This window comes from Melozone crissalis, unplaced genomic scaffold (assembly GCF_028551555.1).
Source record: "Melozone crissalis strain CALT ecotype California unplaced genomic scaffold, PUWL_Pcris_2 ptg000007l_1, whole genome shotgun sequence".
Taxonomy (NCBI): Eukaryota; Metazoa; Chordata; class Aves; order Passeriformes; family Passerellidae; genus Melozone; species Melozone crissalis.
In genome coordinates this window covers 20,256,626-20,272,343 of record NW_026535785.1, presented here as the reverse complement: position 1 = coordinate 20,272,343, position 15,718 = coordinate 20,256,626, and the positions used below count along the sequence as shown (strand labels likewise).

General features: G+C 48.5%; 1 protein-coding gene across 1 annotated transcript; it reads left to right on the top strand.

The window, feature by feature from the left end:
* Positions 1–198: 198 nt before the first annotated feature.
* Positions 199–15,089, top strand: CMTM3 (CKLF like MARVEL transmembrane domain containing 3). Its single transcript, XM_054269509.1, has 5 exons — positions 199–309; positions 9,649–9,804; positions 11,475–11,570; positions 12,809–12,926; positions 14,350–15,089. Exons 1-5 carry the CDS (start codon positions 199–201, stop codon positions 14,376–14,378), a joined length of 510 nt encoding a protein of 169 aa, XP_054125484.1. The 3' UTR covers positions 14,379–15,089.
* The last annotated feature ends 629 nt before the right edge of the window (positions 15,090–15,718 follow it).

Genomic DNA, 15,718 nt, shown 5'->3' with positions numbered 1-15,718 from the left:
TGTCACGATTTCCGCTTCCCTCCTTCAGAGAGAAAAAAAAAAAAAATTAAAAAAAAATTCCACGGCCAACCCCCTACCCCGAGCCTGAGCCCGCGCCCAGCCCGAGCCCGGCTCGAGCTCAGCCCGAGCCCAGCCCAGCCCGGCCCAGCTGAGCCGAGCCCGGCCCCAGCCCGCGCCCACCCCGCCCGCGCCGCGGCCATGGAGGACCCCGAGTCCGAGGGGACCGCACCGCCGCCCGGGCTGAGCTCGCTGCTCCCCCCCCGGGAGTTCCTGCGCTCCCGCAAGGGGCAGCTGCTGCTCGCAGAGTCGGTAAGGACGGGACACCGGGGCCGGGGAGCTGCGGGAGCCACCCCGGGCAGCCGGGACCCGAGGGGGCTCCGCCGGATCGAGCCGTCCCGGGCCGCTCCCTATGCGGCTGAGGGGAGAGGGGGCAGCGGCTGAGGGGAAAACTGGGGGAAAACAACCGAGGGGAGACGGGGGCAACAACTGAGGGGAAAAATGGGGAACAGCAACCGAAGGGAGACGGGGAGCAACAAGTGAGGGGGAAAATGGGAGAAAACAACCGAGGGGAGACGGGGGCAACAACTGAGAGGGAAAATGGGAGAACACAACCGAGGGCAGACGGGAGGCAAGAGCTGAGGGGAAACGGGGAAAACAACCGAGGGGAGACGGGGGACAACAACTGCGGAGAAACGGGGAAAACAACCGAGAGGAGGTGGGGGCAACAACTGAGGGGAAAACTGGGGGGAAACAACCGAGGGCAGACGGGGGCAACAACTGAGGAGAAAACTGTGGAAAGCAGCCGAGGGCAGAGAGAGGCAACAACCAAGGGGAAAATGGGGAAACCCGTACCCCAATGGAGGAACTGCAGGGCTGTCTCAGGGCATAATGGATTTAGCGTAATTCAGGCAGAGCACGTTAGAGACCAGAACTTGTCGCGTTAGACTTCCAGAGCATTGTGTTTCACTATTGGGACCCCTTTTCGGTAAAAAAGCGCTTTGATTTCGTTTTAAGCTCTTTGTGGTGTAATCCAGTGACCACTGGGGCTGCGGTTTGTATTATCGGCTGGTGCCAGGTTGGGGGGCAGCCTGTCCTGAGTGTGTCAGGAAAGACTTTGCTCATGAATTTATGATGTGTGCCATCAGGCTGTACACCACGGTCACTCAGCCACTGTCCCCAGCCCTGCAGAGCCACGTTTGTCGCTGACCCTCAGAGGGATGCGCTTGGGTTGGAGCGCTGCCCACAGGGACAGGCACCAGCCCAGGTGGGCACAGGGCCAGGGACACCTGGCCTGGATCAGCACAGTGTGGCAGCAGGACCAGGGCAGTGACTGTGGTGTGAGACTTTCTGGAATTTTACAGGTAAAGGCTTAAACCTGACAGCTGAAACAGTACCCATGTGATAGGGAAGGAGATTGCTCACCCCATGGGGAGTGGGTATTTCACACCAAAATTTAGCTTCTGAATAGGAAGCTCGTTGATTGAAATTAGATGTTCAACATCGGTTTTGCTAGAAATAATGATAAATTCAAACACTAAGTTTGCTGGAGTTTTGGCAGCAGATAGTCAAATATCAGGACGGCCCAAATGGCAGTCAGGTCCATGGAGCGCTGTTCAGATGTGCAAGGTGTCTCTGGCTATCCACTGTTCTGGTTCAGGGAAGGAAACCAGGATATTCCAGCAAAAGAAAGATAAGGAGCAGACAGAGGAAGCAGGATTGTCTGTGACCAGCTGGTAGGGACCACTCTGAGGGCTTGTGAGGCTGTGGGCACTGCCCTGTGGCAGAGAGACAGAAACAGCCAGATGTGAGGCTGGCTTTGAGGGGAAAAGCATTCACTGAGGAGGTCAGGATGGCTTCAGGGGTGGAGAAAGCCTCAGGCTGGGTAGCAGCCGGCCATGGGCTTTATCAGCTCCACCAAAAAAATGCCAGCTACCCCATCACTCACACAACATGTGGAGTTTACAAAACCACTCATTTAGAAGATAACAGAGCCCAGCTAACCTGGCTCCTTTGGCATGTATTTTTGTTACATCCTATAACACACACTGGAATTTCCTTTACAAGCTTTCAGCCACTAAATGATGGCTTTCAGGCAGCCTGGCTTTTTAACATCTCAGAATGATGACATATTGGAGGAGTACTGTTCTGGTCATGGGATCAGACTCACCCTTTTGTTGTCATAGAGAAGCACTGACGATGCCTCCTTGGAGTAATAAAAACTGCTCTGTCTTGACAAAACAGGGGTTTATCCTTTGTCAGGCCACTCGGGGCTTCCCGAGGGCTTGGCTGGCTGAGAGCAGCTCTGAAATCCCATCTGCAGAGAGCTGTCCTTGTGCTCCTTGCAGGCCGAGCCCACGTGCTCAGGACGTGGTTTCCTGGCACACAAGAGGCAGCAGTGGTTTCTCTGCAGTTGTCTCAGCTTTGCCAGAAGAAACCCTTGAAGACAGCACAGGCCCCAGAGTAAATGCAGCCTGTACACAATTAGAGAAATGCAGTGCCAAATAATTGAAGATGAGTCCAAGTTAAATCTGTCATGATTTAAATCTGTGTTTCATCTTTAGCTTTGTATTTCTCATCTTGAATGTTTAATTTTTCCTCTGACACAGTGCTAATGTGGGGTGGGGTTGGGTTCTGCATAAATATATGGAAATAATATTCATGGATGCACTTTTTGAACAGTGCTTTTTGTTCAGAAGCAAAGTGGGGTGCTCATTACTGTTACAAATGTCACATTATTCAGCATCTTGGCAGTTCCCCAGAAATGCACTTTATTTCTGCAGCTCTCGAGCCGTTTTTGAAAATAACATTTCCACACAGATGATCCTCTGGATGTCCAGGTGTGATTTGCTCTGGTGCAGTACCCATGCAAACTGGGCATCTAGAGCAGGCCAGGCTGGGATGGAGCTGATAATAGGTAGAGGCTTAATTACCTCAAATTTTATTCAGATAAGAAAGATATCCTCCCCCTATCCCCTGTTCCTTTTGATCTCTACAGGATCACAGAATAGTTGGGGTTGTATGGGGCCTCTGGGGAACATCCAGTCCACCTCCCCTAACCTGCCTGATTAATTTTTTATTCCACCTGGGACATCTGTAAAGACAAAGAAGCAGTAGCATCAAATACATTCATAAGCTTCACTATCTTTCATAATCCTGTTTATTTTCACTGCCTTGCTCCCTCCATTTTCTAACCACCATTTTTAATCTTACAGGTTACTGGTTTTCCTTTCTATTCTCCCCTTTTCCATGCCATGGTTTCTTCCACACATTTTAGCACTCTTCTTAAGCTACTGATTTTTCCTAACCACTCAAGTTGCTGTGTTGAAGGTCAGCATTTCATCCTCACTCTTTTCCACCCTTCAAGAGATGAGTTTTTGAGTTTTGAGCTCCCTGTGTCCTGTGTTGGAACCATTTAACAGCCACTCTCACACTGGCACCAGAGCTTGTCTGGGCAGGATCCCAGCTGTGGGTTCTGCTGCTCACCTGCCTGTTCCACTCGAGCCCTTGTGGCTGCTTTATTGGCACCTCCTCAGTCTCCTGAAGCCAGCATGCAGTGGCACTGCATTTTCTTTCAGTTTTATAAAAATGCAGTGAGAATAAATAAAATTGTGCCACCTTTGTGGTGACATAAAAGGATGTAGAAATCATTGTGGCTGTTTCTCTCCTCTCCTCCTGTCTTTCTTCTGTCTTTTCAGTCTCCTCTGACCTGACCTTCGTAACTGAAACTCCAGATGCTCGGTGTAAACTCTCCTTGGAAGAGGCCCCTGTGCCCTTCTCAGGGTCTGTGGCCAGGCCTCTCCTGCAGCCAGTTCTGGAGGAAGCAGGAATTTTACCTCCTCAACAAGTGCAGCAGAGAAGTAACTGAACAGCAGAGACCATTGAGTGCTGCACTTTGTCTGTCTGACAAGAATACAAGAACAATACAACAAGAAAACAAGAACAAGATTGCCCAGAAGGTGACACTGCTGCCCATTCATAAAGCCTTAGGCAAAGCTGTTCTCTCCTGGGGAGGGAGGTGAGAGCAGATGAGGGGCAGGAGATGGGAGCAGGAGATGAAGGGCAGGAGATGGGAGCAGGAGATGGGAGCAGGAGATGAGGGGCAGGAGATGGGAGCAGGAGGTGGGAGCAGGAGATGGGAGCAGGAGATGAGGGGCAGGAGATGAGGGGCAGGAGGTGAGGGGCAGGAGGTGGGAGCAGGAGATGGGAGCAGGAGATGGGAGCAGGAGATGAGGGGCAGGAGGTGAGGGGCAGGAGGTGAGGGGCAGGAGGTGGGAGCAGGAGATGGGAGCAGGAGATGGGAGCAGGAGATGAGGGGCAGGAGATGAGGGGCAGGAGGTGAGGGGCAGGAGGTGGGAGCAGGAGATGGGAGCAGGAGATGAGGGGCAGGAGATGAGGGGCAGGAGGTGAGGGGCAGGAGGTGGGAGCAGGAGATGGGAGGAGGAGATGAGGGGCAGGAGATGAGGGGCAGGAGGTGAGGGGCAGGAGGTGGGAGCAGGAGATGAGGGGCAGGAGGTGAGGGGCAGGAGGTGGGAGCAGGAGATGGGAGCAGGAGATGAGGGGCAGGAGGTGAGGGGCAGGAGGTGAGGGGCAGGAGATGAGGGGCAGGAGATGGGAGCAGGAGATGAGGGGCAAGAGATGAGGGGCAGGAGGTGGGAGCAGGAGATGAAGGGCAGGAGATGGGAGCAGGAGATGGGGGCAGGAGATGGGAGCAGGAGATGGGAGCAGGAGATGGGGGCAGGAGATGGGAGCAGGAGATGGGGGCAGGAGATGGGGGCAGGAGATGGGGGCAGGAGATGGGGGCAGGAGATGAGGGGCAGGAGGTGGGAGCAGGAGATGAAGGGCAGGAGATGGGAGCAGGAGATGAGGGACAGGAGATGGGAGCAGGAGATGAGGGGCAGGAGATGGGAGCAGGAGATGGGAGCAGGAGATGGGAGCAGGAGATGAGGGGCAGGAGATGAGGGGCAGGAGATGGGAGCAGGAGATGGGAGCAGGAGATGAGGGGCAGGAGATGGGAGCAGGAGATGGGAGCAGGAGATGAGGGGCAGGAGATGGGAGCAGGAGATGAGGAGCTGGGCAGTGATGCCTCCCAGCATCCCCATATTCCCAGTGGGTTCCAGCAGGTCTGTTCTCCCTCCTGCAAACGTCTCTGAAGCTGCCATGACCTCAGCACTGCTCAGGCCTCCCTCCCTTCAGGGACACTGTGCTCTCTAAGCACTGTCAGCATTGTTTTTAGGCCTTGAACTGCAAGCTGGTTGTGCACTGAAGTATAACTTTGTAATGCCTGGCCACCCTAAGAACACAATATTAAGTAATAATTGCATGGGATTCAATGGGAAAGTTACTTTCTGAAACACAATACCCAAGAAGGGTTTTGTGTGAATGGGAGTGTACATAAAAGGTGCTTAGTGAACAATCAGGCTGCTTTTTTGCCAGGATTTTTTTATTATTTTTTTGCCAAGCTATATAAAAGGTTCCTGTCCTGCTCTTTGCTGCATTAGAGCTTCCTGCATGCAGATATTCCTGCCCTGTGAAGCTGGCAGCAGTCACACCAGCCTGTCAGCAGCAGTGCCTCAGGAAGAGCTCAGACTCAGCTGCTCTCAGTGCTCAGGGTGCAACCCCAAGTGAGGGGAAGAGAAAAAAGCTGTGTAAATACAAATTGACAAAACTGATGAAACACTGCTGCTTTTTTTTTCCCTCCCAGAAGCTGCAGTGCTTTCTGAAAGTGCTAGAAATGAACTTGCAATGGCATGGAGACTCTCAGACTTCCTCTCTAGCTGCCTTTTTTTTTTTTTTTTAAGCACAGATACAAAGCTCTAACAAAAATCAAGGTCCATTGCTTGACCTTTCTCTGAAATGACCCTGAAACACACAGCTCCAGGAAAAGAGGTGCAGATGTGCACAAATGTGATGTGCAGTGGAACATTTGACAGTCCTTGGAGGGGTCAGGGTATATTCTGAAAGGTGCTGTTGAGTTTTTAGAGCACCTTTCAGTTTGCAAGATGTTTTTCACGAGGGCTTGAAGTCTGGAAAAGTATGTAGGTAGGTGTCATTATTTCTGAGTGCAGACTGGTACTGCAGTGTTTGTATTGTGGGAGGGGAGGTGTATTTTTAAAATTTTAAGATAACATCAAATGCTTGAGTTAGTAGCAGTGCACTTAAATGGTCAGAAAAGGCACCTGCTGACTTCTGTAATTGAGAAAAGACAGTTATAGGTAATAATCCAGTATTGCTCCAGGTGCCCACAGCTGTGCGTTCCAGCTGTCAGAAGAGGAAATGAGAAACATCATCAAAACCCTACAATTTGTGGGCTCTTGTATTACACAGGGCTGTTCCCAAGCTACCAGGGAAGTTTGGCATTGAAATCCATGTCAGGGCATTGCCAGGAGACAGAAAAGAAGAAAACCAGAGTGAGGTGCAGTACCAAGGTGCAGTGCCATGGTCATCACCTCAGGCACCTCCTTCCTCCTGATCCTCTGGCTCTTTCCAAGATCTGCCTCCCTCCCCTTCCTGTGCCTTCCAGCCTTCCCCCAGTGAAGGCATCTAAAAATACCATCTTTCAAATCTTCATTCTCAAAATCTGGTCTGTTCTTTTTTAGACTTTTATTTCACATAAAATCTCGAGTGCCTCCAGAATGAGGTATGATGTTTAACTGCAGACCAGTTTCCAGTCTTCAGAGTCTTTCCCCTTTACTAATACCATCAGTAATCTACTGAAATCAATGGGTTCTTGTGAATCAAAGGTGCCTTTTTTTTTTAGTGTGCCTGGAGGTGCAGTTCTCCCCACAAGGGGCTGCTGCCAAGTGGAGAGCAGGACAGGCTGGAGTGAATCCCAGCACAGGGTGGGAAGGTGGGAATGCAGTGCCTGACCCTGAGGGCTGAGGAGCAGGCAGCAGGACACTGCTGTCATCCACCACCCATGCAGGGCTTGCTTTGAAGTGACTGGGAGCCAAATTTTAAAATAAACAACTAATAATGGGTCAGACCCATTTGGAAGGTTGAAATGCTCAGACTGATGTGTCTCTTCAGCCTCCCTGGCACAGAAGCAGGGATCCCCTGGCACCCCAGCCCCTGGGATCAGGGGCTCCTTGGTGTGTTCCTGCTCCTCTTTCACCCTGAGTCTGATCCTCACGCCTGCCCAGGGCTGAAAGGAGACAGCAGGAGCCTTCCCTGGCACAAATTGCCATAAAGCTGATAAGAGCAGACCACAGAGGCTCTTCCTTTCACTTCACACTTCGTCAGGAAAGCTTTTTTCTCAGTGCAAAAGCAGTCAGAGCCCAGGAGTTACTGAGCAAAGAGAATGGAGATCAAAGGCATCTCTGCTGTGCAGCATCACCTACAGATCTGAAACTTGCCTCTCTGCCTCCCTCACTGCTTCAGTAGGATGGGTTATTTAACACTGCATTTAATCCTCTCTTAAGAGATCACTAGGTTTAGTTCAAGTCTAAGATCTGCCATTGGAAGGGTTGTGGTCAGTGGGACCTGCCCTGAACCCATCACCTGTGCTGCTCAGCCATCACACACTGCCTTTAGCCACAAAAAGGAAGGTACTTTTTCAACACCAGAACAAAAAGAAAATGTCATGTATGGATGGTGATTACTTTTTATTCCAAAAAGACATAGAACTGTGTCTAAATTGTGTTCCAGAAATGCAAGTGAAGCAGATGCACAAAGCAAGTGCAGTTTGTTCTTTGGGGTGGGAAGGGAATAGGTGCTGTGATGGGAAGAAGGAAGTTCTCTCTCCTCTGAGGAGTTGTCAAGCTCTGATAAATCCACTTCCCTTTAAAGAGTTCTTAGCACTTTCAGCTCATAGGAAGAAAATACTACACTGAGGATGAGATACAGGGAATGAACTCCCTCCACTTTATGAAAATAAGAAAAACCTGCAGAGAGGCTTTGTGAGCAGTAAACACCTCAGAATGGGGTAGACATGAACAAAGGGGCAGATATTACCAGCTAGCAGGCCCATGCAGAAATGAGCTCTGTAAACTATCCCAGCTCGGTTTCTTAGAACCAGTGAAACAAGAACAATGCATAGACCTGCAAGATAAATATAGTCCCTTACTAAAAATGTCACATCCTCTCTAGCCTCACCAGTCAGTCCCAATGGATGAAAACAGTTTGTTCCAGCTGTTAGCATCCTGCTCAGGCACTGACTGCTTTCCCCAAAACACAGGCTGAGAATAAAGGCTTGGTAATTAATTACACCAAGAAATTATTTCAGTGGAATTGAACTGCTCAGTTGTCCCCTAAACATAAAAGGGTTTTTTTGATACATGTGTTTGAGGGTTGAATGACCTCTCATAGGAGTAATTACCAATTAATAATTATAGGAGCCATATCAGTCAAGTGTAATGATGATTTTTTCTGTTCAGGTGGTCCCCAAGAACCTATGGTAGCAGCAAACAAGGAAATCCACAGAGCTGAAATTTAATGAGGCAAATGCATTGATTACCTTTGCAGGAAGCTACATCTGCCTTTAGATGCATCTGGGGGAAAAGAATCCATTTATTTTCAGTGCTGTGTGAGTGGGAATGTCAGTCTCTTGATTTGGAATTATAAGTTAAAAAAATCTTTGTGATCTGCTGCTCAGTCTGTGCTGACCGAAAGCATCCCTGAGCTTTTGGAAGGCAGAGATTTGTGTCCAGGAGGAAAGGCTGGTCAGAGCAGCCCAGGTGCAAACTGGCACATAATAATGTGTAATTCAGCATCCTGCCTACTTTTGTTACTTCAGGCTAATTTGATTGAAGCAGCAGCCAGTTCCCATGCAAGGCAGTGAAACAGGAGGGACTGGAGCCTCTTTTTGGAGGTGACCAACCCCCAGTACAGCAACTGAAAATGGTCTTGAGCTTCTCCATGGCTCCCTCACCATCCACTTATACAAACACAGTCCAGGAGTGTAGGACAGCACCCTGGTACCTGCCTGGTTTAAGTGAAAATGCATTTTCTTCAGTTGTTTTCCCGTTGTGAAACTTTCTATTTTGAACCATATTCTAAAGGTATTTCAATTGAGTGTGGAAAAAATGCCATTTTTCATAATTTACTAGAGTTAGGAAACATTATGGAGATAAAAGAAATCTATGGGAGTTATCTGTCCTATTACTCTCTAAAACAGCTGCCACGCTGGAAAACTGGAACCAGACACTTCCAGAAGTCACAGAACAATTAATTCTTGGCCCTTTTCTATCCATCAGCAGCAGACTTTATTCTTTCAACTCCAAGATTATACATGCTGAGTTACTTCAGGCTGTCTGAGCACTGATTTGGGTTTCAAATGAGAGCTGTCACAGCTGAAAGCTCAGAGCTCTGCTTGCTTGGCAACACCCCACTCTATTTTCAGAATTATGTTGTCAGAGCTGTTTACAATCCAGAGCAAATTACTGACTTGGAGAGGTGCAAATCCACGCAGCGCTCCGGAAAAGCGATTTCACACACGTGGAAATAAACACCCTTACTTCAGATTTATTCTGTGCTCAACAACAAAAATCATTTGGCCCAATGAGAAATAAAAAAAGTAGGATGCTGAAGCTATGCCAGCAGCAGCAGCAGCCCTGACAGAAATACACAGGGAAAATAACACTTCAAAGCTGCTCAGCTGCCTACGGCTCTGCTGTTCCATGCAAATAATTTCGAGTTTTCCCTCTACTTTAGGTGCTGTCATTTATCATCTTTATCTGCTATATTGCATCTCTAGCAGCTTCTTTCATGATGGCACCACTCCTAGAGTTTCTGCTGGCACTGTTTCTTTTTTTTGCCTACGCCTCCAGGCTTAATGAGAAGTTTAAAGGAGTCCACTGGCCTTTGGCGGTAAGTGAGATGTGCAACAGAAACCTTCAGATTTAATTGTGCAGTGAGAGGGGAGGGAAGGTGGCTGGGCAGGAGTTCAGGGTGACTGGAACAGTTTTACTGCCCTCTCAGAAACTTGTCCCTGCTGCCTCTGCTTCAGAAGGTCCCAGAGCACTCTAAGCTGTGCTCTGCTCTGCACGGCAGCTTTTTGAGTGCTGACACAGGGCATGGCTTTATCAAAGCACAGATTGTATGCCCAATTCCAGGCAGATGGCTTAGGGCCAGCATCAGCCCAAGTCTGCCTGCTGGGGGCTCCTTACTGCCACCCTTGCAGAGGGGGAAGCAGGTGTGTTGTTGATAGTGGGCAGACTTTGTCAGGCTGTGATTGAATTCTCGGGCAGAGTTACACCCACAGACAATCTGAGCTGCTCTGGGAAGGGGCAGCTCTGGCCGGTTCATGCTCACAAAGGAGCCCAGTGGCTGCTGGGGCAGTGCTGGGGCTGCAGGAGAGCCCTGGCCACTGGATGGCCCTGCAGTCTCAAATATCACTGCAAAGGGAGCAGCTGCCTTTACTAATACTTCAAAAAACCCTGCTGATCTCATCAATCTCGATTCTCTTTTGGTACCATCAGTAGTTCATTGCACTGAGATTTGAATTTGAGCTCTCAGTGTATAAAAATAACTTCAGCAAGGCCACTGGTGGATAAAACAATATCAGTGACTTTGGCTATGACTGTGCACAGCTCTGAGCTGGTAATCTCTGTTCCATCATTTTCCCATTTTCTACATGCATCTGGTTCCAGAACTAAGACAAAAAAGGCACTTGTGTGTTTGTTATGGCCATTACCATAACATATTGCAGGCACACAGGGTAGATAACTGACCTTGTCCTGACTTCAGAGGAGTCAGGTTTCTTGCAGGATTTGTGCTTTGAGACAAATCTTACTCCTCCATGTGTTCTGGAAAAGCAGAAGAGCTAATTGTGAACAGAGCTGAGGGTGCCATTGTTGCAGCCCTCATGATTTGGACATACCCTGGACACAGCTCTGTGTTTAGAGCTCACTGCAGAGATGTCCCTGCTGGTGTGACAGGGCACAGCCCAGCAGGACAAGTCCCAGGGGTCACACCAGGCACGGGCTCCCGGGGCAGGCTGGTGGACATGAGAAGTACAAACCATTCCAGCACTGAACCAAGGGTTTGGTTCCTGAATGAGGAGTTGCACAGACAGCTCTCCCTGGAGATCACCACACAGCCCTGCACCCACAGAGAGACAGGCACCTGTTCCCACAGAGCTGGGACCTCCTGAGCCTCTGGGGCCACAGCAGTTCTGCTCAAACTTGAGGTTTTTAAGGCATTTCAAATGATCTTTCCATTAAAGCCCTTGCTGTGCTCCAAGGCAAACACCCCACACAGCCCTCCCCAGGCTGAAGGAGGGTCTGCCTGACACAGGCAGGGTGGCAGCAGGATTTATCCAGCATCTTTACAAGCAGAAGTTTCTGCCAAGGTTCAGCTCTTCTCTTATTTAGAACTATTTCACAGATGAGCAGTTCCTCCTGTACAGCAAACCAGGCTGTGCTCACACGCCAGCAAAGGCACTGATGCAACAGCAGAGGGGCTGAGTGTTGGTTCCCAGGATGGGTTTAGAGGAAATCCTTGACCAGTCTGAGAGGGCACCGTTGTTTCTTCCCCAGGATTTCGTGCGCTGTGTCACCGCTGCCATCATTTACTTTGCCATTTCCATTGCTGCTGTCTCCAAGTACGGCGATGGAGCATCGAAAGCAGCAGGGGTGAGTAGGCATCAGCTTTCCACCTAGGTGCTGTGCTGAACTGAGTGCACTTCAGTGCATGGATGCACTTATAAACAGTTCAAATATCACCCCACTGCAAGTCATAGACGTTTCTTCAATTAACTGAGAATTAATTTGCCTAAAGCAAAGAAGAAATGGTCACTTATTCAGAAAAACATGTCTCGAAGTAATGAATAGATTTTCACCCTAACAGAGCTGCTCAGTGTTAACTGTACCCTTAGGGAAGGCACCTATTCTGCTTTTTAATTTTACTAGTTGCTCCTGCAAGGAGTGTCAAGATCCTTGAATGAAGAGAATAATAATAATAATAATAATAATAATAATAATAATTATTATTATTATTATTATTATTATTATTATTATTATTATTAAAAAAAAACTCAAACCTGTAACTGCTTGGGCCAGTCTAAATTAAGTAATTTCAACCTCCTGCTTCTCCTGCTTAGTTTTAGTTGGATGAGTTGAAACAAGAGCAGTGTCATTTTACCCTCCTGCACAAGGACTGCCCAGGAAAGAGCCTTCACCCATCAGCATTTTGAAATACAGAAATACAATACAGCCCCTGCATCTGCAACTTGACTCTAAGCATCAATAATGTATGCAACATAAATAAAATTTGCATAACAATTTTTAAGCTTGGGAAGATCAGTGCCCAGTGGTGTGGGCCAGCAGCCCTTCCCAAACCATCCCACAATACAAACCCAAACCTTGTTTAATCTTTGTCCCTGCAGTGAGCAATGGAGTGTGTTCAGCCCTGGCTCCTAGACCAGCACCCAGCTTGGCACAACTCTGCTGCTCTGTCACTGGAGAGAGAATTCCAGAATCATTTAATCTGTCTAGTTCACTCAGCAATAGACACATCTCCTTGCAAACAAGTGGAAAATGATTTCCCAAGAAATGGAGGTGATTCCTTGGTGGCAGAGGTGCCCTGGGAGTGTGGAGGTGCAGGAGGTGCTGATGTCCAGAATGTGCCCAGAGCCCAAGAGGGCTGCAGCCTGGGGCAGGGATAAAGACACCCCTGGTCACTTGTCAGGCTCCCAGAGCAGCTGTAATTCAGGTGACACCAATGTGTCACAAACCATTTCTCCTCCCTGCCTTTTTGGAAAGGCACAGGCCAAAAACACCATGGAGTTTTTGCTGTGTGGGTTTGGTTGGGTTTGGTTTGTCCCTGACAGTCTGGAGCTGTTGTTAAGGACAGCATTATTTTGCCCTTTCAGGTGTTTGGGTTTGCAGCCACCATCGTGTTTGCCATTGATTTCTACATCACCTTCAATGACCTGGTCACTTTCCTCAAGCAAGGCGGCTCCGATTCCCCCGAGGGGCACAAGACAGAAGGTGGGTGAAATTCCCTGCTTGTCACACGAGCTGCAGGGTGAGATTTCCCTCTCCATTTCACCCTTTGCAGGGAGCAGGAGCTCTTGCTCAGTAAGAGCAGTTTCTATTCTTGGTTTGTCTGCCACAGCTCTGCTCGGTTAGGAAGCTGCAAATGGAATTCCAGTGATTTATGAAGATAACCTGCAAGCCAGGAATGTGAAGTTTCTCAGAGTTTCACATCTCACTTTGAAAAGCCCTAGATCCAATTTTAGAAATCACCATGTAGTACAGATTTTCTTTCCCTATTAAAATGTCTTGTTGTAAAAACAAGGAAACTTCTACCTTTTTTTCTTTGTAACTTATAATTAACATCCATTAATCCACAGCTTTTTGTGTCCAAATAGTGCTTTTCTCTTTATCATTTCCTTATCATGATTACCTCTTATCATCTTTGACCATCTGTGGGCAAATGACCTTAAAATCCAAGGGTCTAACAGCATAAAATTAACAAGGTTGCTATCAATTTTTTTTCTATTCTACTTCAGATCAGACAGATCCACTTAGGAGAAGATAAAAAGAAGGTGTTGGGTGTTCAAAGTCAGTTCAGGCCAGGACAGGGGTAGTCGTTCTGTAGTTTTCAGGAGCCCAAATGGGGCATCATGTCCCTGTTACTCCTTATTGCACCCACATGGATTAAGAAGACTGCTCCACACTTAAAAACAAATAAAAAATATCCCCAAACACCTCATCTAAAACCCCTGAAAAGCCAAACACCCAAGGTGTGTATGGAATCCTAGGAGGGGAACAGCAGCACTGACTGTCTCATCTGGGGATTTTAGTAGACTGTTAAGTGTTTTTTCAAGCTTTAGGCTGAAAAGAAAGACGAAGGGAAAAAAGAATAAAAGGAACAAGAAATAGACTGTAAAAGCTAAAACCTGAACTGCCCTCAGAAGATGATCAGGTGGCAAGGGTGCAGAATTAGGATACAGATAGGATCTAATTCCCCTGGAGATGGAGGCACAAATACATAAACTCCCAGAAGTGCAGTCACACAGATTTGTGTTGTTATTTGTGGCCATGCAAGGAGGACTGAGCCCTGCAGCCCCAACTTGTGTTTACTCAGGGGCTCCTGAGTGCTGAGGCCAGAAGGATGGAGCTCTGTGGGCCTGCTGGGGTTGCTCAGCATCTCAGAGGTGCACACAGCAGTGCCCAGAGCAGCAAGGATGCCAGCAAGGCCTCTCAGCAGCATCTCCCAGCTCCTTCAAACACCATTTCAGGTGCCACCACCTCAGCAAGAGCTGTCATTTCACAGAGGTGTTCATTCCAGCCCTGCTGTGTCCCTTGAGGCACACCCTGTCAGCACAGCCTCTCTGTCCCAGCCAGAGCCACAGCTGGGGGATTTCCAGTTTGCATTTTCACTCTTGTTCCTTGTTTCACCCCTCAGATGAGGACTCCGACTCTGACTCAGACTGAAGAACCAAACACCAACCAAGCGTGAAGGGAAGATGATCAAGCACTTTCCTCTTTGCTGAATGCACTGCCAATTGAAATATCCCCTCATTTCAGCCCCTTTCCACTTCACTGTTTATGGAATCATCAGAGCACAGACAGGGCAGTGATGTGGAAAAGGAGACTACTCCCAGTGCCATTGAACACTCCTTGGCAACTACAGATCCTACAGCAGATCTGTGCAAACAACACAGCTCAATTCTCTGTTGCCCCTCCCCACCCAGCACATCCATGTCCCAAGTAAGTGGGAACAGCATTTGTAACATTTACAGCTTTTAATGTGCTTTCATCATTCCAAACCTTTAACACTTAGAGCTTTTATACTTCTTGACATGCCAAAGAGGAGAGGTTTGGATGCCTGTTTGTATTTTTCTTGATTAATTAACAGTATTTCTTTATCCAGTCTGAATACTCCCAAGCACTGAGGGCAAGGAGTGCAGTTAACATTGGTTTCAGTGCCTTTGTATCTCCTGCCTGTCTGTGACAAGGAAAAGTGACAACTGGAAATCTGCAGCAAGAACAAACCTCAAAGTGTAATGGTGCTGCAGGGCAGCTGGCTCATCAAACCCTCAGTATCCCTTGTTTTAAGCTGCTTGCATGGAGTCACATCCCCTCTGCTGCAATTCCACCCCAGGGTGGGGTGAGCAGGTGAGGCAGCTCTGGGCAGCCCTGTCCTGTTTTTGTGGAGGCCCTGGGAGTGTTTGCACAGCCAGGGAAGGCAGGCTTGGCAAATACCTCCAGCAGCACCTGCCTGGAGGAACCTGCAGGAGTTTGTGCCCCAGGCAGCAGTGCTGATGTCCTGCTCTGTGCCATGGCCACTGCTGCTGCCACACTGAATGCACCCAGGCCCCAGGAGGGCAGTGCTCCCTCCCCACTGTGAAAAGGCCAAGAAACCAACCCCAAACTACAGAATGTCTGCAATGAATTCATCTCCCCAGCCCCCTTTTTCAGTGTGGATGGGTGGGGTGGGTTGGTTTTTCTCCCCTGGAAGGATGTGATTTATCTTGTGGTGTATTCCAGGGAAAAAGCCCTCAGAATGTACAAGCTGTTTTCACAGGTAGCACAACCTCCCCTGGAATATCTGTGTCCATTTATAAACCCTTGGGAATGCTTGGGAAGAGCGTGGCACACTCCTCACAGGTGGCATCACACAGGTCTGTGGCAAAGAAACCTGCATGGATGTTTTAAAAATGAATACAGTACCAGAACAGGTGTGATTAAAATGAGAGCAGATGGTACTAACAGAGTAAGTGAAAACCAGGGCTGAAACAATGAAAGCAGATTTCCTTTGGAATAAAATCAGC

Bases quoted from the DNA above. Each gene is read 5' to 3' on its own strand.
- CMTM3 (XM_054269509.1), top strand. From the start codon at position 199: ATGGAGGACCCCGAGTCCGAGGGGACCGCACCGCCGCCCGGGCTGAGC. The intron at 310-9,648 runs GTAAGGACGGGA...CCTCTACTTTAG, and splicing joins AGCTGCTGCTCGCAGAGTCG to GTGCTGTCATTTATCATCTT. The intron at 11,571-12,808 runs GTGAGTAGGCAT...TTGCCCTTTCAG, and splicing joins GAGCATCGAAAGCAGCAGGG to GTGTTTGGGTTTGCAGCCAC.